This window comes from Pleurodeles waltl, chromosome 6 (genome assembly GCF_031143425.1).
Source record: "Pleurodeles waltl isolate 20211129_DDA chromosome 6, aPleWal1.hap1.20221129, whole genome shotgun sequence".
Classification (NCBI taxonomy): Eukaryota; Metazoa; Chordata; class Amphibia; order Caudata; family Salamandridae; genus Pleurodeles; species Pleurodeles waltl.
In genome coordinates this window covers 1585666358-1585693378 of record NC_090445.1, presented here as the reverse complement: position 1 = coordinate 1585693378, position 27021 = coordinate 1585666358, and the positions used below count along the sequence as shown (strand labels likewise).

Below are 27021 nucleotides of genomic sequence, written 5' to 3'. Positions count from 1 at the left end.
CATCTGAGATTGGGCTCTCCTCCCTGGTGGACATTCTAAAAGCCTTTTTAGGGTGTTCTTCAGCGGCTAAAGGTTTTACCTTAGATATTAACTTTGAAAAATGCTCAGAGTGTGAATGCACTTTTTAATGTGATTTTTCTGTTCTGCTGATCTGGAGGAGCCTTCACCTTCTTTGACATAACAACGTACATCCTAGTTCTTTGTCTTTAAAGTCACACTAACCGTCTCACTTTTCCATCTTTAAGAATTTTTGTAGAAAGCTTTCCTTAGATTCTACAGTCCCTTACCTTGTGGACTGGATGGCGCCAATATATGCACTCCTTGTGGGGGTCCTCAGAATGGAGCACCTTTTTTTTTCCACAAGCTCCATATCATCTAAAAATACCTCTTTTTAGAAAATGCAGACATGACCAGGTGTATTAGGCTACATAAGCTGACGAGGCATCGTCAATTCCTTCAGAAATGCTGAGCAAAATATGAATAAATCAACTTATCTAATTGAGCAGAACTCAAGGGGACTCCCTTCACATACGACATGCTCTAGAAATCTTCACTGTGGTGGCATGGGTGGGGAGAGGTAAATATTGTGCTTCACTTTGATTAGCTGAGTGCCTTTATAATGGCGTGAATAGGCTACCTTTGGGATTATGCTAAAGCCTTTCTGTATATGTTTAACATTGTACTGCTCACTATGTCTACTGGAATTCCTAACTCGATGACTGGGATGATTCAAGATTGTACATCTACCTGATATGGGAGTAAAAATAAGTTACCTACCTCTGACTGAAGGTCTCCACTGTTGCTATATTTCATAGATTCACTTGCCTGAATCATTTCCAGTCATGAGGCTGGGAATCCTCAGTGTTTTAACATAGCAGTAAATAGTATGAATAGGTCCATTGACAAAACAAAGTTTATTTACTAACACATTCACCTCATTGGAAACTGCACAATCTTCAACCAGTGAGGTGAAAGTGATCTGAAATTCCTACTCCTTAGATGCTGCTCTAGATAGAATACATAGCACAAGGTGGAAGGGATATCCCTAATAGGATGTCTTGCAAGATGCCAAAGCTGGAGAACTGCAGTTACAAATAAGTAACATTTCCTCTTCAAGATCGGATCTTCTGTACATTTATATGCTTGAATCTCAGTAGCAAGCAGTCACTATATAAACAGTAACTATATAATCAGTAAGTACAGAGGAAAGTAGGAAATATGCTCACCTCTAGTGAAACAGGCTACTGCTGGCACATCCAAAGAAACAACAACTGCATTCAGAGAAAGAGTTCACCCACACAAGCTCACATGTTGCAGTTTCACCTAATTAATTTATGTGTGACCCGCCTACAATGACTGGCCACAGTGTCATAATTTCAGTCAGCTTTTTACAGTAGCCAGCAAGATGACTTTGGACCTCCCACTACATAAGGGAACCTTTGCTTTTGAGAATATAGATAAAAGTACAGTAAACAACCAGAGTTTGAGTCTTTATTAGTAAATCGTGTACATATACAATAGATGGTTTTCTTGAGTCTGATAACGAGAGGAAATTACAGAGCAGCTCACAAAGCAGCCCTCAGCAACTATCACCGCACAACAAAGAAGCCAAGAAAGTGGCCATCAACACCCACATCAACTCCTCAGCCAATCACAAAAAGGAACTCTTCAAAACAGTCAAAGAATTCTCCAACCTGACAGCCATAGAAAACACCATCCACCCCCCCCCCAGAACTCTGCGACACCCTCCCAGACTACTTCTACAACACGATCACCAACATTTACAACAATTTCAACATCCAACCCACCACCCTAATCCCCGACGATCTCATCCAACCAGCAAACATCAGCCAAACCATCACCACCTGGTCACCGCCCTGACCTCCTTAGCCATCATGTATGACATGAAATCTGGGCCACCCACCATTCCCTACCCCCACCACCTCTGAAACTTCACAACAAACTCAATCAGCACGCAACTCACCAGCATCTCAATACCTCCATCTCCACAGCAACCTTCCCGGACAGAAGGAAACAAGCAGACTCTCCTCCTAAAGAAAGCCTCTGTCGACCCAACGATCTAAAGAATTATCGTCTGATATCCTTGCTCCCCCATCTAGCAAAAGTTCTCCAGAAAGCCATCAGGCAGGAGATCACCGAATTCCTGAAAAACAAACCACCTACTAGATGCCTCTCAATCAGGATTTTGTGCAAACCACAGCACTGAGACTGGGCTGATCACCGCCACTGACATTAGAACACTCTTTGACCATGGAGAAACCATGGTCTTTATCCTCCTCGACCTCTCACCAGTGCTGTACACAGTCTCCCACAACACCCTCAACAGCAGACTCCACAACATAGGCATAAAGCAAGATGCCCTCAAGTGGATCGCCTCCTTCCGTACAGGATGTGCACTGAGCATCCGTTTGCCTCCCTTCACCTCTGCACCCAAAAACATAATTTGCTGCATACCACAAGGATTATCCCTTAGCCACACCCTGTTCAACATCTACTAGACCTCCCACGGACTCAACATACTCTCCTACACAGATGACACTCAACTGATCCTCTCGCTTACCAAGGACCCCTCCAACACCAAAACCAACTTCTGCAACGCCATGACCAACATAGCCAGATGGATGAGAGACAACTGCCTCCAGCTCAACTCTGACAAAACTGAAGTACGGATTTTCGGAAAAGAAAATCTCCGCATTGACCACAGCTTGTATCCTGCAGAACTTGGACGCACACCACCTGACCATACATGCAACCTTGGTATCATTCTCAACAGACAACTGACCATGAAATGACAAGTTAACGCATTTGCCTCCTCCTGCTTCCACACACTTCACATGCTCAGCAAAATCTTCAGATGGACTAACAGAAAGACCATCACCCAGGCCATCGTCACCAACCACCTAGACTATGGCAATACCCTCCAAACCAGCATCCCCACCCAGCTCCTCAGAAGACTCCAGCTCTTACAGAACGCTGGAACCAGACTCATCCCAGATCTCAACAAACAAACCTTCATCGCACCCCCATCTCCTGAGAGACCTTCACCATTTCCCCATCTAGAAAAATGCAAGTTCAAGACCCTCATGCATGCTTACAAACCCCTCCACAACCTAGGACCTGCCTACCTCAGCCATCGACTGAACTTCCACCTACCCGCTACACACCTGTGCTCCGCCTCTCTAGCACACACCCTCCACATCCATCACAGCCATGCGGTACCAGCTCCTTCTCCTCCATCGCTGCAAAGACCTGAAACGACCTTCCCCTCCAGCCCCGTACAGCCCCCTAGCTGGCAGACTTCAGAACGAGACTCAAGACCTGGCTCTTCGACAGGGACACAGCGCCCAGATACCCTTAGGGGTGACAGTGTTGCACTTTACACATGCTGTTGATTGACTGATTGACTGAATATGCTAACAGTTCTGGTAATCATTACTGGGTATGCATGCACAAATACCAAAGATTCATGGTGCCAACATGTTTCGATCAGTGGAATACAATACACAATGCTCAACTGCCTACAAGGTGGAAAAAGCCAAGTGTTAGGAAACGTTGTAAACTTTCAAAGATAGGGTTCTTTTCAAATCAAGTGGCCAGCATGTTGCAAAGTTGGTCTGCTGCAAATGAAAATTATCTATCACCCGTTCTCAAGGTCTCCCAAGTAGGTATCTGGACCAGTGCTATGACTACGTATCTGCTGATCTTTACCTGGAAAGTGCTCACTAATTTAGCTGCTATGAATACGATTACCAAATGAATGGCCGTCCTGCTCTTGGGAGTCCTCTTGAAAATTGTCTGGCTGCAGAATGGGGAGAAATGTTGCGACGGCCCTCTTTCTCCCAGTCCTGAAAATTTTTAAAAAAACAAGGTAGAAGGGTAGTGGCACCCTGGGCCCTGATCCCCCGGGACTCTTGCAGATTATCACAGGAGTGAGGGGCCACTCTGGCTTCCCAGAGACTTCCTTGGAATTGAAACCCCATAAAAAAAAGGGGTGGGGTTGAGAGTGTCTGTAGTATGTTGGCCCTGTGGCTAACACAAGCTGTGCATAGCCGAAGGCTGCATGCAGCAGAGGATGGCTGTCCGCAGGAGTTGGGTTCAGGGACCTGCTGCCACCCCCATGCTGCGCACTGCCAAAGGCCATCAGTGGCTGGGGTGGCTGCCTGGGGATTAAGGGGCGCAGAGCCTGGCTGCAAGCAGAAGTTGGAATTGTTGCATATGGGTATAAATATTATTTTGTGTTAATAAAAACATAGAAATTTGCTAAAAGAACTAAGGGTTAAGGTAAAATTATAGTTCAGTATGGCAACAGTATCTTAGTTTATGTTAAAAAAAAAAAAAAAAACTCAGAAATTCACTGACAAAAAGCAAAGGTTAAAGTGAGGTTATAGTTGTGTGAAAATGTCAGTTTCAACGCAACATTATAAACCAAAGAAAGAACACTGAAACTCACCAGCTATACTTATCTCAAATTAGTACAGCTTTTGTCCTCTCTAAGCTTGGTGCTGTCATCAATGATGTAATTTCAGATGTCATGAGTGATGTTATAGTTAGTTCATCATAAAAACCCAGGACACAAGCATGCTACCCTACTCATCAGAAGAATGTGAGCTCATCTACGGAGCCCCACAGGGCCCCTCGCTCAGCCAGACACTTCATCATGTACATGACCCTGCTGGCAGACGTCATCCGGGATCACAACATTGGCATCCTTACTTAGGAAGGCTACATGCAACTCATATTGTCCCTCTAAGACAAAACACCCAACACCAGGAACTTCATTGAATGCATGACCGAAGTTGCCACTGACTAAGGCTGAACATGGACTAGCCAAGCTGCTGATTTCCGGGAAAGACACCTCGCCATGGGACTCCACTCGGTGGCCTTCAGCCTTTGGACCAACCCCCACACTCAGCCCATAAGCAAGAAACCTCAAAATCATAATAGACAAGAAAACTGGACGTCTGCCCAAGTCAACGCAGTTGCATTGGCCTGTTTCAACACCCTGATCTTCATGTGTTCAAACCATCCAGAACCGAGCCGCCAAGACTAGCTTTCAATCTTCCACGCCATGTCCACATCACACCACACACATTTGGGTACTCCACTGGCTACCGATACTCAAGTGTGTACTGTAGGAGGCTGGACTGGCTTGTAGTGAGTACCAAGTGGTACTTGCACCTTGCACCAGGCCCAGTTATCCCTTATTAGTGTATAGGGTGTCTAGCAGCATAGGCTGATAGATAATGGTAGCTTAGCAGAGCAGCTTAGGCTGAACTAGGAGACGAGTGAAGCTCCTACAGTACCACTAGTGTCACTTGCACAATATCATAAGAAAACACAATACACAGTTATACTAAAAATAAAGGTACTTTATTTTTATGACAATATGCCAAAGTATCTCAGAGTGTACCCTCAGTAAGAGGATAGCAAATATACACAAGATATATGTACACAATACCAAAAATATGCAGTATAGTCTTAGAAAACAGTGCAAACAATGTATAGTTACAATAGGATGCAATGGGGACACATAGGGATAGGGGCAACACAAACCATATACTCCAAAAGTGGAATGCGAACCACGAATGGACCCCAAACCTATGTGACCTTGTAGAGGGTCGCTGGGACTATTAGAAAATAGTAAGGGTTAGAAAAATAGCCCACCCCAAGACCCTGAAAAGTGAGTGCAAAGTGCACTAAAATTCCCCAAAGGACATAGAAGTCGTGATAGGGGAATTCTGCAGGCAAGACACAAACCAGCAATGCAACAACGATGGATTTCCAGTCGAGGATACCTGTGGAACAAGGGGACCAAGTCCAAAAGTCACAAGAAAGTCGGAGATGGGCAGATGCCCAGGAAATGCCAGCTGTGGGTGCAAAGAAGCTGCTACTGGACAGTAGAAGCTTAGGTTTTCTGCAGGAACGACAAGGGCTAGAGACTTCCCCTGTGGAGAGTCGTGCAGAAGTGTTTTCCCGCCGAAAGACCGCCAACAAGCCTTGCTAGCTGCAAATCGTGCGGTTAGTGTTTTTGGATGCTGCTGTGGCCCAGGAGGGACCAGGATGTCGCCAATTGCGTCAGGGAACAGAGGGGGCGTCGAGCAAGACAAGGAGCCCTCTCAGCAGCAGGCAGCACCCGGAGAAGTGCCAGAAACAGGCACTACGAGGATGCGTGAAACGGTGCTCACCGGAAGTCGCACAAAGGAGTCCCACGTCGCCGGAGACCAACTTAGAAAGTCGTGCAATGCAGGTTAGAGTGCCGTGGACCCAGGCTTGGCTGTGCACAAAGGATTTCCGCCGGAAGTGCACAGAGGCCGGAGTAGCTGCAAAAGTCGCGGTTCCCAGCAATGCAGTCTGGCGGGGGGAGGCAAGGACTTACCTCCACCAAACTTGGACTGAAGAGTCACTGGACTGTGGGAGTCACTTGGACACAGTTGCTGGATTCAAGGGACCTTGCTCGTCGTGCTGAGAGGAGACCCAAGGGACCGGTAATGCAGTTCTTTGGTGCCTGCGGTTGCAGGGGGAAGATTCCGTCGACCCACAGGAGATTTCTTCGGAGCTTCTAGTGCAAAGAGGAGGCAGACTACCCCCACAGCATGCACCACCAGGAAAACAGTCGAGAAGGCGGCAGGATCAGCGTTACAGAGTTGCAGTAGTCGTCTTAGCTACTTTGTTGCAGTTTTGCAGGCTTCCAGAGCGGTCAGCAGTCGATTCCTTGGCAGAAGGTGAAGAGAGAGATGCAGAGGAACTCGGATGAGCTCTTGCATTCGTTATCTAAAGAATCCCCAGAGACAGAGACCCTAAATAGCCAGAAAACAGGGTTTGGCTACCTAGGAGAGAGGATAGGCTAGCAACACCTGAAGGAGCCTATCAGAAGGAGTCTCTGACATCACCTGGTGGCACTGGCCACTCAGAGCAGTCCAGTGTGCCAGCAGCACCTCTGTTTCCAAGATGGCAGAGGTCTGGAGCACACTGGAAGAGCTCTGGGCACCTCCCAGGGGAGGTGCAGGTCAGGGGAGTGGTCACTCCCCTTTCCTTTGTCCAGTTTCGCGCCAGAGCAGGGCTAAGGGGTCCCTGAACCGGTGTAGACTGGCTTATGCAGAAATGGGCACCATGTGTGCCCATGAAATCATTTCCAGAGGCTGGGGGAGGCTACTCCTCCCCTGCCTTCACACCATTTTCCAAAGGGAGAGGGTGTTACACCCTCTCTCAGAGGAAGTCCTTTGTTCTGCCATCCTGGGACAAGCCTGGCTGGACCCCAGGGGGGCAGAAACCTGTCTGAGGGGTTGGCAGCAGCAGCAGCTGCAGTGAAACCCCTGAAAGGGCAGTTTGGCAGTACCAGGGTCTGTGCTACAGACCACTGGGATCATGGGATTGTGCCAACGGGGGCAATTCCATGATCATAGACATGTTACATGGCCATATTCGGAGTTACCATTGTGAAGCTACATATAGGTAGTGACCTATATGTAGTGCACTCGTGTAATGGTGTCCCCGCACTCACAAAGTCCGGGGAATTGGCCCTGAACGATGTGGGGGCACCTTGGCTAGTGCCAGGGTGCCCACACACTAAGTAACTTAGCACCCAACCTTTACCAGGTAAAGGTTAGATATATAGGTGACTTATAAGTTACTTAAGTGCAGTGTAAAATGGCTGTGAAATAACATGGACGTTATTTCACTCAGGCTGCAGTGGCAGGCCTGTGTAAGAATTGTCAGAGCTCCCTATGGGTGGCAAAAGAAATGCTGCAGCCCATAGGGATCTCCTGGAACCCCAATACCCTGGGTACCTCAGTACCATCTACTAGGGAATTATAAGGTTGTTCCAGTAAGCCAATGTAAATTGGTAAAATTGGTCACTAGCCTGTTAGTGACAATTTGTACAGAGAGAGCATAACCACTGAGGTTCTGGTTAGCAGAGCCTCAGTGAGACAGTTATGCACCACACAGGGAACACATACATATAGGCCACAAACTTATGAGCACTGGGGTCCTGACTAGCAGTGTCCCAGTGACACATAACAAACATACTGAAAACATAGGGTTTTCACTATGAGCACTGGGCCCTGGCTAGCAGGATCCCAGTGAGACAGTGAAAACACCCTGACATACACTCACAAACAGGCCAAAAGTGGGGGTAACAAGGCTAGAAAGAGGCTACTTTCTCATATGTACACTTCAAGTTCTTCACCCACATCTACAAAGCATTCCACAACACAGGCACTGCCTACTTGAACAGCTGCATTCAATTCCACTAACCTTCCAGACTCATCTGCTCTGCCAGACTCCCATACACAAAAGCAGATTAGGCCACATCAACACATACGTGGCTCCGAAAGCCTGGCAAGACCTCTCACGACACAGGAGAGCTTCCTCCTCCCTTCTTGAATTTCACAAGAAGCTCAAGACTTTGATTTTCAAGCAAGGCCACCAGGGCTGCCTTTACACACCTGCTACAGGGCCAGGATACCCTCACTGGTGATCAGGATGCTACAAAAAGCCCAACTAACATAACATAACATAACATAACTCTCCACCTCAGATTATTTTCTTCTTAGATTGGGTTTGGACATTCAAGTGTCAATCAGTGAACCAACACATCATTCACTGCATTCTTTTGGCAGCAGTCTTTTAATCTTCGAACTCCGCAGCTATGGAAGCAATTACTGCTTGTCTCATTTCTGCTCTTAGGACTCTTCACCAACTTATGAACCCTTTTTGACACACTGTGCCTTACAAATTCTTTAAAGCATTGACACGGGACACCCCTGCCAACGACCATCATCAAAGGGACTTTGTTGCTCTCCAGGTTGTATTCCATAGAATGACTATAACAAAGTGGTGGGGGCTTATAGAGCTGACTTCCCTGCATTTCTGCCCTAAGTGCAACTCCAAGTACCCATGGTTTAACCAACACGGCATGTGTAACCTACCTTTCACCGAACATCAACTAGGCTACCTTCTAAAGATGCAGGGCATGCTGCTGTAACAAAACACTTCTGCTCTGAAGAGAAAGGCCTTGAGCACATCACACAATGCAGTGCCAAGCCTCTCCTGAGACCACCAACATCTTTGCACCAAAGGATCTTTTCAGTGCCAAGGAAGGAAATCAGGCACATTTGGCCTTCCAGTCACATTCAGGCATGTGAGCCCAGAGGAAGTCTCAACTGAAGCCTCCAAGGTCAGGTGAAGTAGGAAGAGGCTAAATGTCCAGAACGGAAGCAGTCAAGACCAAGTCTTGAGTGAATGAATTGGCCAATCAGATTGCTCTATTATTAACATCTGTGTGCTTGTGGGACTCCCACGAACAAAACCGTCCAGATATACATCAACTTTGAGCATTAATCTCTCAAGAGCTACTGAACTGATTTACACCAAACCACAAAAAGCACGCTTCCTGTGTAAAGATCTAGCTTTCTGCCAAATATGGTATAATTCCACTAAGCTGTTAGGGCTATAGTTCTGTTAAAAAATCCCTTTAGAAATTGCATGAGGAAATTGTGTTTTATGACATTCCTTTGTTACCCCAGCGCCTGCTTGACAGATCACCCAGAAACTTCCAAGGAAGGAGGTGAGTTGGATGTTTTTTTGTGTGGAACGTTTCATGGAGATTTGTCAAACGGCATTAAATTTATAAGTAGCCCAAAAGATGCTCTTCCTATAGTAACTAGGCCCTAACTATAACTAGACAGGGGCAACAGCCAGTGTGTAAGAGACACACACACACGCGCGCGCACACACACACACGCGCACACACACACGCGCCCAGTGATCCTCTTTTCTTTTTCTGTATTCAACTGCATTGCTAATGCCCCAAGCCCCTATATGCACATATAAACTGCTACTAACCTTAAGCACACATTCTCTTTTCTCATTAGTACACCTCTCACACTTCTTGAAACTCACTGGCAATGGGGACTCCAAAGTTTTCCTGAAACAGCTGTAAATGGCGTTATAAAATTCTACCCAAAAGCCGAAGACAAACACTGCAATTGTAAACAAGGTGGTTAGTCAATGAGTACAATAAATAATGGCTGATGGGTATGACTCCTAGGACCAGCTATTATATGTGTTCTTAAATCCAGTCCTTTGCAGCGGAGAACAGACAGTAAGAAGAAGCAGTTTCTACTTTTGAATTAAGAAAAGGAAGGAACTAAAAGCAACAGGTAAAAATATCGCTCTACACATGCTCTCAAGTGCTCACAAAGGAGCAGTAGGTCTATCCATTTGATACCCAGTTGAAAAATCAAATGGAGGAAAGAAATCTAACAAGCGGCCAGTGGCAAGGGTATACAAGGTTATGCATGGTCTTGGGCATACTGTGCTGCTTTTCGTTTGCTGTGCTACGTGCAATGGTTCTCTCCCTTGCTGGTAAAGACGCTGGACTGACGCCATGTAAGTAGTGAAGTTGAATATATATAAGTAATACATGCATGTACTTCATGCAGAGAACAAAACTATTTCACAAAAGAGTAGTGGTCAAGGATGATCCATAGTCACTCCATTTACCAAGGAGAATGCTTATACTGTGGAGTCTCACCAATGGATGATGGCTTGCCAAAAAGGGAAGGTTTCAGCAAAATAACCTGTTGACTTAAAGCTAGTGAAATTGTTTATTTCCCCAATGCATGCCTATACTAATCCTGAGTTCACAGCCAGAAAAGTTAACGGTTCAATGAATTCCGTGTATCCTCATCTTACCTTTGCCCTAAGCCGGTTGACCAATCAAGAGATAAAGCCAGACAATCATGGCCCAGGTCCACGCTGCACATCGTATCCAGCTGACAGCTCTCCTACTGAGAAGAAGAGTAATTTATCAGAAAAACAATAACTAGTCTTAAATGCAAACAATAAAAATACCATGCAAATACCACTTCCCATCACCTAGATTGCTAGGTTGAGAATCCTGGCACCAGTGAAAAAAACTAGTGATTTGTATATAGCTCTGCAGTTTCAGAGTGGCAACACTCTTTACCTTTGGGCCCAAGACACAAGAACAAATCAAACAAAGGGCATTTTTAAACGGAAACCAATGTGTGTAAAAATATCTTACTGAAAACAATCCATTTGTCATGTAATATCTCCATGCATTTCTTACACTACAGCATATTCCCATAAGCCCACAGGCAGTCAGTTCTATTTACATATATTCAATATTCAAGACAAACAGTGATTCGTTAAAATTGTATGTCTGAAATGCTCTCTATTCTAGAAGTGAGCTCAAATATAAAGTTCATGAATTTCTAATGATATGAACGTTCCACGTGTCCAAAATCAGTGAATTAAGAGGAAGCCTGTTGAAAGCTGGTTGAAACAAGCATTTGCATTGTAATGGGTCTCCCGTTTGCTTGAGTTAGAGCTATTAGCGTTGTGAACTCCGAACCAGACTTTTCTTGCCACATAAACTGAAAATAAAAAGTAATACATTTCCACATAAGGGAGCCGATTTAAAGAGCCAAGCCATGAGCGTGAAGGTGACTAATCCGAACAAAAAAGACGGTCCGGTTTCGCTTTTGCATAGTAAAAAAAAAAAAAAAAACATGATCGCACTGTGTAAAACCTTGAATTCGTGAAGGAGCACTAAGATAACTACCAGAATTAAACTGCTAGTCAAAATGCTTGATTAGCGCACAGCGAGATTGCACTGCCTACGAAATAAATAGAAAAAGTAGTCCAGAAACCATACAGAAAACATGGAGCCTCGTATGTTTTCAGTAGATGACTTGTGCTCTCAAAAAGGCCTAAACACCAGAAAAGGCATGACGCACACATACCTTTCACTAATTAAATCAAGTAAATTTTAAAAGGCAAGCCTATGAACCAACAAAAGTGATGGGTGGGGTTAAAAGCCCACAGAGAGATTACAACAGGGACAGAGCGCTTCAGCGCTCAACCCTAAAAAAAAATTTTTTTCCTTTGTTGCTCTGTTAATCTCAAATGTCTCTTGCTACTTTTTGGTTTCATTCAATAACTAATATCCTCTCATACATGTAATACATAGGGGAAACACACAACAGCTTTTTGTTCAAGCTTAAGAAAAATGTGTATAGTAAACAATCATGAGGTTAGCTCCTTTTTGAAATCCCAAAGTGGATATGCTCTCAGATTTATACTTTGAATTCTCATAAAGCACGCTGAAATTCGTTTCTGTATGTAGCAAGTACAGTGCATTCTGGGTGGGTAGTTTTCCTTATTCTGCATATGTATTGCTGCCTGCAAATTTAGCGGTTTCATTTTGTATACTCCAGAATGGTTGATATGTCTCTAGTATAGAACTGATAATAATGTGCATTCCACCTTGGTCTCGATTGTTTTATCACAAGGTAACTAGCCTTCATATTAATATCATGTGGTGGCTGTAGCATCCACTTAAAATTCACAGCTGCACTACAAACTTAAATCACCATCCCACTACTTTCTGAAATGCGTAGTTTGTCTTTTTACTATACCTGTATTATACACACACACACACATTTAGCATCAGTATCAAATACTTTATTCGGTTTATAACAAGATAAACCATGAAAGCATCACATCATTACATTAGATTTTAAATGTATATAAATATAAAAAAGAAAGAATCCATGATAAAACTTTAAATATGACAGTTAAAATAAATCACATTACAAGTGATAATATGCTGTACAAAATTTATTAAAAAATAAAAAGATATAAATGAATAGATAAAATCTAATACTCACACATGTCCAGCTGAACCATGATAATGTGAAAACAGTGCATCCTCTAAATCATTTCATTATCTGGATTAAAACACTAAAACTATTAAGTCATTTCAGTTTCTGTGTCGGACAATGTTTCCCTGGTATGAAGCAGTTTCATTAGAAACATTGCTACATGATAGCATACTGTCACATGCTTTATTTCATATAGATACTGGAAGGCCTCACGATAATTATATGTAGACTCTTTAAAAAAAAAAAAAAAAAAAAAAAGGAATATTGCTTCCTATGTGCCAGGTAAAAACTACAAAAAAGTACTATGTGTTGTGTCGACTGTTCTGATTTGTCGACACAGGGATGTTTTTGGGTCAGTGGACCCCATACTTCATTATTTGGGAATGCTACCAGGTGATGAATAAGGAAGAGAAAGCGAGTTAGAAGGTATATGTGTTAAGTATTTTGAATTAGAATGATACACGGCTGGCAGCCATGATGGTCATTCATGACCATATACCTTACCACAGTTACCTTGCTCTGATCATGCAGGTTCTTTTTCTCTGAACAGACTGTAAATATATGCTTCTTAAAGCCCCTTTTGGAAAATCCTGTTATACTGTCTGGATGTATCCATAAGTCCCTCTCCCTCCGGCTAAGCCACCTTAAATTGTTTTTAATATGCATTAAACCATGGCATTTTATGTACCTGGTAAAGTCCCAAACAGTCTTTCAGGATGGATCAGGTAAAATGAGCATCTACTTTGGACTACACTGAATACAAAAGAGGAGTGGTTTAGTCTCTAGCATATCTTGTAAAACATGAATCCCCAGTTATCTATGAATAATGGTTTTCTATTGTGGGGTACAACTTGGGACCTTCTGCGGAACAAGGGGCCAGATGTATCAGCACGGCCCTTTGCGATTTGGAAATAGCGATTTTTAAGAAATCGCTATTTTCGACTCGCAAAGTGCCATGTATCACATTTGCGATTCGGTAATAGCAATATTTTAAAAATCGCAAATGCTACTACCGAATTGCAAATTGCGATACCGGCCCCATTCGCAGCTATGGGCCTGTTGGCCCATATCTGCGAATTTTTTGCATTTCCGAAATTGCTATTTCTGAACCAGAAATCGCAATTTTGGAAATGCAAAACCCCAGGGTGCTGGGGGGTAAGGCCCCCTCTGCTGCAACCCAAAACATTTTTGGGGGACATGTAAGGTGCACACATGCCAAAAGGGCCTGTGTGCTTTACATGTACAATTTAAAAATGCATTTTAAGTGCATTTTTACATTTTGCACATGGTTACCACCAAGTTCAACTTGGTGGTAATTAGCGATTCCTAAATGCCAAAATCTCATTTAGGAATTTCTTCATACATGTGCTAAGAAATCGCAAATAAGGAATCCTTATTTGCAATTTCTAATTTAGAGAACCGCAATTTGCGACTCTCTAAACAGGGTCCCAATTTTAAGGAATCGCTATTTTAGAGATTCCTCAAAATTGCGTTCAGAATGTATTTCATACATTCTGAACTGGCATTTTGCATTCGCAAACGGGCATTCGCACCGTTTGCGAATGCAAAATGCTTTCATACATCTGGCCCTTGTTCTCTTGTGTTTGGAATTTGCTTTTGTCCTCAACACCCCAGATTCCAGTATTAAATGGGACTGCGGAGACCGATTTAGCATTGCATAGGGTTAGCATCTCTAGCATCTCTTTAATTGGCTTGGAACCTAGTTTAGAGGCAAATCTGAACATGCTTTATTGTTACTTGACATATTTAGCAAACTAGTCTCCCTATGATGCTTCTAGCCCCCATTTGTAGAGAACTGTATCCCTAAATAGTTAAAACTGTTAGTATTTTGGATTTTGTTCCCTTTAATTAAAAAAAGGTGTTAATTCTTCCCCTGGTTGGATCGCAGCTCATAGTGAAAGTTTTACTAAGATTGATTTTCAGGTCCTTACCTTCCATGTAGCTGGTAAAGGAATTTATCAAATTTTGCAGGCTTCCTCGGGTAAGAGCCAAAAGGGCCTCATCATCGGCATATAAAAGTATAGGTATCTGTCGCTTGCTGACTCTTGCGCTATCCGCACCTACTGACTGTAGTTTGTTGTCTACCCCATTTATATACAGGGAGAAGAGGAAAGCTGCCAGGACACACCCCTGCCACACCCCCCCTTATATTGAATGATGTAGTTAATTCTCCCTTTGGGCCAAAATGTTCTCTGAAGATTAAATTACTGTCCATATGTGCCAGGAGCGAAATTAAGTCTTTAGGGGCCCCCAGTAGATCCATGCATTCCCACAATTTGTTGTAGTTAACCAGATCAAAGGCACAGTTTAAATCTATAAAGCACATATACAAGGATCCCTCTTGAGCCATGGTATATTTTCCCATCAAGAGATTTAAGTTAAGCGCCTGCTCAACCACCTCCAGGCCTTTCCTAAACTCATATTAGGTAGGATTTTTTTTTCTTCAGCCCACACTTCCAATCTTTCTAAAATGACCCTTCCCAATAATTTAGCTGAAAAATCTAACAGGGAAATGGATCAATGGCATTTCTGATCATTCCTTGATTCCTTCTTAAAGATGGGAATAATTAATGAAGTGGCCTAGGAAAAAGATATAAAACCTGCCCCTGCTGCATTTAATACCTTTGCCAGAAATGGGGCCCACAGGGCAGGTTTAGATTTACAAGTGTTCATCGGGACCCTGTTGAGGCCTTCCACTTAGGACTCTTGTTTATTGTCCTCAAGACTTCATCTAATGTTTAAACTACTAGAACTGACGGGAAAGCTAGGAGTATCCAGGCACCTTCTTCGAAAGTGCCAGTGTGAAAGAAGACCGTACAAAAACAGTCCACCAACCGTGCAGGAGTAATCGAGGAATCCAAATTGGGGTCCAAGCCCTTTGAAAAAAGGGGGAGCATTAATCGGTTTCAAAAAAAGTGTACTGCCATTGGTCTCTGCGACTTGTACTTAAGTCTCCCATGCTTCTGCTTGTAGCTCCTTTTTCCTATTGCTTATTGCCTTATTATATCGGAGTCTGCCTTCCCAAACCACTAAGGCATCCCTTAGACTTGTGTGTAGTTTAATAAGATCACTACGCGCCTGACAGCAGGTGTGATTAAACCAGCCTTTATTTCGTCTCTCTTTAGTCTTTGGTCTTAAAGTTAAAGATTGGCCTATAGCATTGGAAATAAATAAATGAGCTTGCAGTAACTCTTCATGATTATTTTCTAAGAACAAGCCTCTCATAAAGGACTCCATATTCCTAGCTACCAGAACACTTAAAAAGCAAGAGGGATCAATTCCAGCCCATTTCATTTTATTCCCTTCAGCCCCGATTGAATGATATTAACAATTGTGCCTGCATCAGAATCCGAATGTAGACTAATCCGTAGTTTTAAAATTACATGATTGTGGTCACTGATACAGTTTACTTCCACCTTTAGGTCCAGTAGAATAATTTTATCGCTATCTGAGGTAAGGAAGTGATCAAAATTGCGACTGCAGCCTCTCACTATAAAGGTTGACAGTTGGGGTTGGCAACTGGGGCACACAAGTCATCTATATTTAGACTGTACTTCAGGAAAAGATCATTTAGTGCTGAACCATAGGGGCAGTGTTTAAAGTGACCCATATAATTTCCCCTGGTATCAGTGAAGTTGCACCACTGTTCAGAAGGAAAAGGACATTCGACAAAAAAAAAAAAAAAAAAAAAAAAAAAAAAAATAGTCCTCTGCCCAAACTACATACAAATTGTTACTGTGCCGATCAATAAAGAAATCAAAATTCAGGGGCATTAACCACATCGACCCTTGTGGGGTCAAAAACATTGCTGAAGTAGTTGATTATAATAATATCCGGTTGCCTTCTAATGTGAGCAGGATAAACTGGTAATAAGGCAACAGTGAAAAGGTTTTTCTTTACACTTTTAGTGCAATTCTAGTAGAAACTAATAAAAGGAGGCCACTTTTGGCCCTGCCCATAGTTAAACGTGCAGCTGTCGTTGAAGAAGGTGCAAATCCATCAAAATCAACGGAATTTATAAGCCAAGTCTGTTGGATACATACAAGATGGGCCTTTTTTTTTTTTTTTTTTTTTTTTTACACAATTACCCCAGGCCTCAAGATATGTTTTATTGGCCAGACAGCAATGTTCCATGATAAACGGTTACTTCATATGGGCCTTGACAATTAGTGGAAAGAGTCACTTTGCCTGAAGGTGGTGAACTATAGGCTATTAATATTGTTACTTAGGTTACCTCCTCTGTAGTTACCTGCTCGAGACCCTAAGGGTATGAAAGTCAATCCAACTCATCCAAACCATCTTAGGAAGCACATCGGTTGTGAGTAGGGGCAAGGGAGCTTGGAACAGGCATTGCCATTGTTTTCATAAAAGGCCTTTGTCTAGGAATTTGTGCCAAAGGTTCAGGTCTATAAAAGTATCCAAAGGGTACTGCTTTTATGTTACTATTCGGGCGCCCATTTGAAGGGCACAATTTCTGGAGTGACTAAAAAATATTCTTAACCAGTTCAAAAGGGGAGGATGTCTACAATTCAGTACTATGCAGTCCCAGTCCACTGTTTTTTTTTTTTTTTTAGTTTCCAACAACCCATCTCTTTTCATTATCAAGATTTCCTCATATAAAGCATTCACCTTAGTTACTCGTTGTGCTAACCAACTGACTGCCTTATTCTTGAGATCACCCCAAGATTCCTTAGCCATGGGTCCCAAGCCGGGGACCCTAGTCGGGAACAAAACATACGGAGTGGAGTCCAGCAGAAGATGTAGAATGTCCTTAGAGCAATGGATATTCAAATGTTTCCTCCTATTCAGTCCCTGGCCAGGGGACCTCTCCCTGGAATTAATGGGGATGCCCAGCTATTCCATTGCTGTAGGGTTAGCAACGGAAGTTATATCCACTCTCTCAAAATGCTACGGGTTCCTTTAACCGGTTCTGTGCCGCGGACGTAACGGTTACGTCCTGTGGTACAGTGCTGCTGTGCCGAGGACGTAACCATTACGTCCTCGGCACACAGCTCAGAGGGAGCGCTCTCGCTCCCTCTGTGTGCTTCCCCCCACCCCCTCAAAGGCAGGGATTGAAGGGGAAGCCCTTCCCCTTCCACCCCCGCCTCCCCACCCCCCATAATGATGTCAGCGCGCGATGACTTCATTACAGGGTGCCGGTCGCGCAGGAAGCCATTTGCTTCCTGTGCGCGATCGGCGGAAGAGGTGAGTTTCTCTTCCCGGGGGGTTTGAAAGAAAGAGGCACCGAGGGAAAGGAAAAGGTTTTCCTTTCCCCCCGGTGTCTCTTTGAGCATTCCTGCTGCCCGATCGCATTGCGATCGGGCAGCAGGAATGCCCACTAGACGCCAGGGATTTTTTAAATTTATTGTGATGTGTTTCTTGAGTGTCGGGGAGCGGCCCCTTGGGCAAGGGTCGCTCCCCTTTTGGGGGCAAATTATTAACGGCCATTTCTGCCCCCAACTATTTTAGGCTGATCTGCCCCCAAGGGGGACAGAAACCACTGGAACGCCAGGGATGTTTTTATTTTTGTTTATTTATGTGGGGGGGGTGCCCCCTTGGGCAAGGGGCATAGAACTGTTGGCTTTTTCTGCCCCCCTTGGGGGCAGATCGGCCTATTTGTTTTAGGTCCATCTGCCCCCAAGGGGGGCAGAAGCCACTTAGGCACCAGGGATTGTGTGTTTAGTGGATGGGGGGCAGCCCCTTGGGCAAGGGTCGCTCCCGTTTGGAGGGCATGTCTTTTAGGGCCATTTCTGCCCCCCTTCGGGACAGATCGGCCTATTATTTTTAGGCTGACCTGACCCCAAGGGGGGCAGAAACCACTAGAACGCCAGGGATTTTTTTTATGTTTATTTTTGTGGGGGGGGGGGGGGGGGGGGGGCATTGACCTGTTGGCCATTTCTGCCCCCCTTGGGGGCAGATGGGCATATTGTTTTAGGCCCATCTGCCCCCAAGGGGGGCAGAAGCCACTTAGGCACCAGGGATAGTGTGTGTGTGTGTTTTTTTGTTTATTTTGTTTGGGGGCTGTCCCCTTGGGCAAGGGTCGCTCCCCATGGGGACACACTAATAAAGGTATTTTCTCCCCTCCTTGGGGCAGCTAGGCCTATTTTTTTAGTAGGCCCATCTGCCCCTATGGCAGAATCCACTTAGGCACCAATTTCTAAATGTTTGATGGTGGGGTGTTTGTCAACTAATGAAGAATTTGCATTTGTGATAAAAAATGTTTTCCTCCTTTTTGTTCTAGTTCAAAGATTTTGCTCTATTTGCTGTGGCTCCTTGCGGTTTTGGCGGTCGTTGACCTGCGGTTTGCATAGTTGCATGTTTTAGGTAAGTAAAAACAATTTACTCCAAAGGAGTATTGTTGCCATGCATGAATGACATGTTTGTAGGGGGTGTACTAAATGCAGGATTGTGTGTGAAAGTGTCCTTAGATTTGTGCACAATGATATTTGTTTTGTCTTATTTCTAATTTGCTTTTCTTTCTTTCTTTTTAGTGGGATATCATTGGTGATTGCTGTGTCTGTGCAGAGTAGTTGCTGGTGATTCAAGCTTTTTCAGGCAAGTGAGCGGTATAGTTTTTGAGTTTATAACTTACTAATAAAGCTACACTTTATTACTTATCTTACACAGTGCTGGTTGTTGGTGGTGAATTTGTCCAGTTAAATTTAGTAGGAAAGATCATGGCTAGCCGCAGGATGACCGCTCAGCAGGTGGTTGGTATGCTTTTTGAGTCATTGTTTGATCATGATTATGAGACGGACTCTGCATCTGAGGAGGAGGAGGAAGTGAGAGATTCTGGCAGTGATGTTTCTGTTGGAGAGGAATCGTCTGATGAGGAAGCCACACTCAGTGCAGATGAAGGGCCTGTTTTAGAGGAGGACACTGATGTGCCATTAGTGCAGCAACCTGGGGCTGAAAGGTTTCCCGTTATAAGACCTGATCTCTGAGTTGGCCCAAACATGGAGCAGCCAGAGTTGCCTGCCTTTACTTGTCTCCCGGGGTGTAGCGCCAATACAGAGAACTTTTTGCCTGTCAATTTCTTTGAGTTATTCATGGATGATGTGTTTTTGGAAGAGATTGTTAAGCAGACTAATTTGTATGCGGAGCAGCATTTGAGGGACAACGCTGCTAGACTTAGGCCACACTTTAGAGCTGCCCAGTTGTAGGAAGTTGGCTCTGTATGTGCTATTTCAAAGTAAGGAATAGCATGCACAGAGTCCAAGGGTTCCCCTTAGAGGTAAGATAGTGGCAAAAAGAGATAATACTAATGCTCTATTTTGTGGTAGTGTGGTCGAGCAGTAGGCTTATCCAAGGAGTAGTGTTAAGCATTTGTTGTACATACACATAGACAATAAATGAGGTACACACACACTCAGAGACAAATCCAGCCAATAGGTTTTTATATAGAAAAATATCTTTTCTTAGTTTATTTTAAGAACCACAGGTTCAAATTCTACATGTAATATCTCATTCGAAAGGTATTGCAGGTAAGTACTTTAGGAACTTCAAATCATCAAAATTGCATGTATACTTTTCAAGTTATTCACAAATAGCTGTTTTAAAAGTGGACACAGTGCAATTTTCACAGTTCCTAGGGGAGGTAAGTATTTGTTAGGTTAACCAGGTAAGTAAGACACTTACAGGGCTTAGTTCTTGTTCCAAGGTAGCCCACCGTTGGGGGTTCAGAGCAACCCCAAAGTCACCACACCAGCAGCTCAGGGCCGGTCAGGTGCAGAGTTCAAAGTGGTGCCCAAAACACATAGGCTAGAATGGAGAGAAGGGGGTGCCCCGGTTCCGGTCTGCTTGCAGGTAAGTACCCGCGTCTTCGGAGGGCAGACCAGGGGGGTTTTGTAGGGCACCGGGGGGGACACAAGTCCACACAGAAATTTCACCCTCAGCAGCGCGGGGGCGGCCGGGTGCAGTGTAGAAACAAGCGTCGGGTTTGCAATGTTAGTCTATGAGAGATCTCGGGATCTCTTCAGCGCTGCAGGCAGGCAAGGGGGGGGTTCCTCGGGGAAACCTCCACTTGGGCAAGGGAGAGGGACTCCTGGGGGTCACTTCTCCAGTGAAAGTCCGGTCCTTCAGGTCCTGGGGGCTGCGGGTGCAGGGTCTCTCCCAGGCGTCGGGACTTTAGGTTCAAAGAGTCGCGGTCAGGGGAAGCCTCGGGATTCCCTCTGCAGGCGGCGCTGTGGGGGCTCAGGGGGGACAGGTTTTGGTACTCACAGTATCAGAGTAGTCCTGGGGTCCCTCCTGAGGTGTTGGATCGCCACCAGCCGAGTCGGGGTCGCCGGGTGCAGTGTTGCAAGTCTCACGCTTCTTGCGGGGAGCTTGCAGGGTTCTTTAAAGCTGCTGGAAACAAAGTTGCAGCTTTTCTTGGAGCAGGTCCGCTGTCCTCGGGAGTTTCTTGTCTTTTCGAAGCAGGGGCAGTCCTCAGAGGATGTCGAGGTCGCTGGTCCCTTTGGAAGGCGTCGCTGGAGCAGGATCTTTGGAAGGCAGAAGACAGGCCGGTGAGTTTCTGGAGCCAAGGCAGTTGTCGTCTTCTGGTCTTCCTCTGCAGGGGTTTCAGCTAGGCAGTCCTTCTTCTTGTAGTTGCAGGAATCTAATTTTCTAGGGTTCAGGGTAGCCCTTAAATACTAAATTTAAGGGCGTGTTTAAGTCTGGGGGGTTAGTAGCCAATGGCTACTAGCCCTGAGGGTGGGTACACCCTCTTTGTGCCTCCTCCCAAGGGGAGGGGGTCACAATCCTAACCCTATTGGGGGAATCCTCCATCTGCAAGATGGAGGATTTCTAAAAGTCAGAGTCACCTCAGCTCAGGACACCTTAGGGGCTGTCCTGACTGGCCAGTGACTCCTCCTTGTTTTTCTCATTATTTTCTCCGGCCTTGCCGCCAAAAGTGGGGCCTGGCCGGAGGGGGCGGGCAACTCCACTAGCTGGAGTGTCCTGCTGGGTTGGCACAAAGGAGGTGAGCCTTTGAGGCTCACCGCCAGGTGTGACAATTCCTGCCGGGGGGAGGTGTTAGCATCTCCACCCAGTGCAGGCTTTGTTACTGGCCTCAGAGTGACAAAGGCACTCTCCCCATGGGGCCAGCAACATGTCTCGGTTTGTGGCAGGCTGCTAAAACTAGTCAGCCTACACAGATAGTCGGTTAAGTTTCAGGGGGCTCCTCTAAGGTGCCCTCTGGGGTGTATTTTACAATAAAATGTACACTGGCATCAGTGTGCATTTATTGTGCTGAGAAGTTTGATACCAAACTTCCCAGTTTTCAGTGTAGCCATTATGGGGCTGTGGAGTTCGTGTTTGACAAACTCCCAGACCATATACTCTTATGGCTACCCTGCACTTACAATGTCTAAGGTTTTGTTTAGACACTGTAGGGGTACCATGCTCATGCACTGGTACCCTCACCTATGGTATAGTGCACCCTGCCTTAGGGCTGTAAGGCCTGCTAGAGGGGTGTCTTACCTATACTGCATAGGCAGTGAGAGGCTGGCATGGCACCCTGAGGGGAGTGCCATGTCGACTTACTCGTTTTGTCCTCACTAGCACACACAAGCTGGCAAGCAGGGTGTCTGTGCTGAGTGAGAGGTCTCCAGGGTGGCATAAGACATGCTGCAGCCCTTAGAGACCTTCCTTGGCATCAGGGCCCTTGGTACTAGAAGTACCAGTTACAAGGGACTTATCTGGATGCCAGGGTCTGCCAATTGTGGATACAAAAGTACAGGTTAGGGAAAGAACACTGGTGCTGGGGCCTGGTTAGCAGGCCTCAGCACACTTTCAATTGTAAACATAGCATCAGCAAAGGCAAAAAGTCAGGGGGCAACCATGCCAAGGAGGCATTTCCTTACACAACCCCCCCCCAAACGAAAGAGGATGAGACTAACCTTTCCCAAGAGAGTCTTCATTTTCTAAGTGGAAGAACCTGGAAAGGCCATTTGCATTGGCATGGGCAGTCCCAGGTCTGTGTTCCACTATAAAGTCCATTCCCTGTAGGGAGATGGACCACCTCAACAGTTTGGGATTTTCACCTTTCATTTGCATCAGCCATTTGAGAGGTCTGTGGTCAGTTTGAACTAGGAAGTGAGTCCCAAAGAGGTATGGTCTCAGCTTCTTCAGGGACCAAACCACAGCAAAGGCCTCCCTCTCAATGGCACTCCAACGCTGCTCCCTGGGGAGTAACCTCCTGCTAATGAAAGCAACAGGCTGGTCAAGGCCATCATCATTTGTTTGGGACAAAACTGCCCCTATCCCATGTTCAGAGGCATCAGTCTGCACAATGAACTGCTTAGAATAATCTGGAGCTTTGAGAACTGGTGCTGAGCACATTGCCTGTTTCAGGGTGTCAAAGGCCTGTTGGCATTCCACAGTCCAGTTTACTTTCTTGGGCATTTTCTTGGAGGTGAGTTCAGTGAGGGCTGTCACAATGGATCCATATCCCTTCACAAACCTCCTGTAGTACCCAGTCAAGCCAAGGAATGCCCTGACTTGAGTCTGGGTTTTTGGAGCTACCCAGTCCAGAATAGTCTGGATCTTGGGTTGGAGTGGCTGAACTTGGCCTCCACCTACAAGGTGTCCCAAGTAAACCACAGTTCCCTGCCCTATCTGGCATTTGGATGCTTTGATAGAGAGGCCTGCAGATTGCAGAGCCTTCAAAACCTTCCTCAGGTGGACCAGGTGATCCTGCCAGGTGGAGCTAAAGACAGCAATATCATCAAGATAAGCTGTGCTAAAGGACTCCAAGCCAGCAAGGACTTGATTCACCAACCTTTGGAAGGTGGCAGGGGCATTCTTTAAACCAAAGGGCATAACAGTAAACTGATAATGCCCATCAGGTGTGGAGAACGCTGTCTTTTCTTTTGCTCCAGGTGCCATTTTTATTTGCCAGTACCCTGCGGTCAAGTCAAAGGTACTTAGAAATTTGGCAGCACCTAATTTATCAATGAGTTCATCAGCTCTTGGAATTGGATGGGCATCTGTCTTGGTGACAGAATTGAGCCCTCTGTAGTCCACACAAAACCTCATCTCTTTCTTTCCATCTTTGGTGTGAGGTTTGGGGACTAAGACCACTGGGCTAGCCCAGGGGCTGTCAGAGCGCTCAATTACTCCCAATTCCAGCATCTTGTGGACTTCCACCTTGATGCTTTCTTTGACATGGTCAGATTGTCTAAAGATTTTGTTCTTGACAGGCATGCTGTCTCCTGTGTCCACATCATGGGTACACAGGTGTGTCTGACCAGGGGTCAAGGAGAAGAGTTCAGGAAACTGTTGTAGGACTCTCCTACAATCAGCTTGCTGTTGGCCAGAGAGGGTGTCTGAGTAGATCACTCCATCTACTGTGCCATCTTTTGGGTCTGAAGACAGAAGATCAGGGAGAGGTTCACTCTCTGCCTCCTGATCCTCATCTGTTACCATCAACAGATTCACATCAGCCCTGTCATGGAAGAGCTTAAGGCGGTTCACATGGATCACCCTCTTGGGGCTCCTGCTTGTGCCCAGGTCCACCAGGTAGGTGACCTGACTCTTCCTTTCTAGTACTGGGTAAGGGCCACTCCATTTGTCCTGGAGTGCCCTGGGAGCCACAGGCTCCAGAACCCAGACTTTCTGCCCTGGTTGGAACTCCACCAGTGCAGCCTTTTGGTCATACCAAAACTTCTGGAGCTGTTGGCTGGCCTCAAGGTTTTTGGTTGCCTTTTCCATGTACTCTGCCATTCTAGAGCGAAGGCCAAGTACATAGTCCACTATGTCCTGTTTAGGCTCATGGAGAGGTCTCTCCCAGCCTTCTTTAACAAGGGCAAGTGGTCCCCTTACAGGATGACCAAACAGAAGTTCAAAGGGTGAGAATCCTACTCCCTTCTGTGGCACCTCTCTGTAAGCGAAAAGCAGACATGGCAAGAGGACATCCCATCTCCTTTTGAGCTTTTCTGGGAGCCCCATGATCATGCCTTTTAATGTCTTGTTGAATCTCTCAACCAAGCCATTAGTTTGTGGATGGTATGGTGTAGTGAATTTATAAGTCACTCCACACTCATTCCACATGTGCTTTAGGTATGCTGACATGAAGTTGGTACCTCTGTCAGACACCACCTCCTTAGGGAAACCCACTCTGGTAAAGATACCAATGAGGGCCTTGGCTACTGCAGGGGCAGTAGTCGACCTAAGGGGAATAGCTTCAGGATACCTGGTAGCATGATCCACTACTACCAGGATATACATATTTCCTGAGGCTGTGGGAGGTTCTAGTGGACCAACTATGTCCACACCCACTCTTTCAAAGGGCACCCCCACCACTGGAAGTGGAATGAGGGGGGCCTTTGGATGCCCACCTGTCTTACCACTGGCTTGACAGGTGGGGCAGGAGAGGCAAAACTCCTTAACCATGTTGGACATATTGGGCCAGTAGAAGTGGTTGACTAACCTCTCCCACGTCTTGGTTTGTCCCAAATGTCCAGCAAGGGGAATGTCATGGGCCAATGTTAGGATGAACTTCCTGAACAGCTGAGGCACTACCACTCTCCTAGTGGCACCAGGTTTGGGGTCTCTGGCCTCAGTGTACAGGAGTCCATCTTCCCAATAGACCCTATGCGTTCCATTCTTCTTGCCTTTGGACTCTTCAGCAGCTTGCTGCCTAAGGCCTTCAAGAGAGGGACAGGTTTCTTGTCCCTTACACAGCTCCTCTCTTGAGGGTCCCCCTGGGCCTAAGAGCTCAACCTGATAAGGTTCAAGCTCCAAAGGCTCAGTTCCCTCAGAGGGCAGAACTTCTTCCTGAGAAGAGAGGTTCCCTTTCTTTTGCTGTGTTGCAGTTGGTTTCCCAACTGACTTTCCTTTCCTCTTGGTAGGCTGGGCCATTCTTCCAGACTCCAGCTCTACTTGTTCACCCTGTGCCTTGCACTGTGCTCTTGTTTTCACACACACCAGTTCAGGGATACCCAGCATTGCTGCATGGGTTTTTAGTTCTACCTCAGCCCATGCTGAGGACTCCAGGTCATTTCCAAGCAGACAGTCCACTGGGATATTTGAGGAGACCACCACCTGTTTCAGGCCATTGACCCCTCCCCATTCTAAAGTAACCATTGCCATGGGATGTACTTTTCTCTGATTGTCAGCGTTGGTGACTGTGTAAGTTTTTCCAGTCAGGTATTGGCCAGGGGAAACCAGTTTCTCTGTCACCATGGTGACACTGGCACCTGTATCCCTCAGGCCCTCTATTCTAGTCCCATTAATTAAGAGTTGCTGTCTGTATTTTTGCATGTTAGGCGGCCAGACAGCTAGTGTGGCTAAATCCACCCCACCCTCAGAAACTAGAGTAGCTTCAGTGTGGACCCTGATTTGCTCTGGGCACACTGTTGATCCCACTTGGAGACTAGCCATACCAGTGTTACCTGGATGGGAGTTTGGAGTGGAACCTTTCTTGGGACAGGCCTTGTCTCCAGTTTGGTGTCCATGCTGTTTACAGCTATGACACCAGGCCTTTTTGGGATCAAAGTTTTTACCCTTGTACCCATTGTTTTGTGAAGAGGCTCTGGGCCCACCCTCCTGTGCAGGTTTTTGGGGGCCTGTAGAAGACTCTTTACTATTTTTAGTTTTGGTTGTCTCATCACCCTTCCCCTGGGGAGTCTTTGTGACCCCTTTCTTTTGGTCACCCCCTGTTGAAGTCTTGGACACCCTTGTCTTGACCCAATGGTCCGCCTTCTTTCCCAATTCTTGGGGAGAAATTGGTCCTAGGTCTACCAGATGCTGATGCAGTTTATCATTGAAACAATTACTTAACAGGTGTTCTTTCACAAATAAATTGTACAGCCCATCATAATTACTTACACCACTGCCCTGAATCCAACCATCTAGTGTTTTCACTGAGTAGTCTACAAAGTCAACCCAGGTCTGGCTCGAGGATTTTTGAGCCCCCCTGAATCTAATCCTATACTCCTCAGTGGAGAATCCAAAGCCCTCAATCAGGGTACCCTTCATGAGGTCATAAGATTCTGCATCTTGTCCAGAGAGTGTGAGGAGTCTATCCCTACACTTTCCTGTGAACATTTCCCAAAGGAGAGCACCCCAGTGAGATCTGTTCACTTTTCTGGTTACACAAGCCCTCTCAAAAGCTGTGAACCATTTGGTGATGTCATCACCATCTTCATATTTAGTTACAATCCCTTTAGGGATTTTCAACATGTCAGGAGAATCTCTGACCCTATTTATGTTGCTGCCACCATTGATGGGTCCTAGGCCCATCTCTTGTCTTTCCCTCTCTATGGCTAGGATCTGTCTTTCCAAAGCCAATCTTTTGGCCATCCTG

The 27021-nt window shown here is 45.5% G+C and overlaps 1 protein-coding gene across 3 annotated transcripts in view; it reads right to left on the bottom strand.

The window, feature by feature from the left end:
- Positions 1–27021, bottom strand: part of DPH7 (diphthamide biosynthesis 7) — a 174653-nt gene that overhangs the window by 39557 nt on the left and 108075 nt on the right. For all 3 annotated transcript variants that reach the window (XM_069241378.1, XM_069241377.1, XM_069241379.1), the window contains one exon: positions 10720–10811. In XM_069241378.1, the coding sequence (XP_069097479.1) occupies positions 10720–10811 (92 nt within the window). The remainder of the gene's footprint in view (positions 1–10719; positions 10812–27021) is intronic.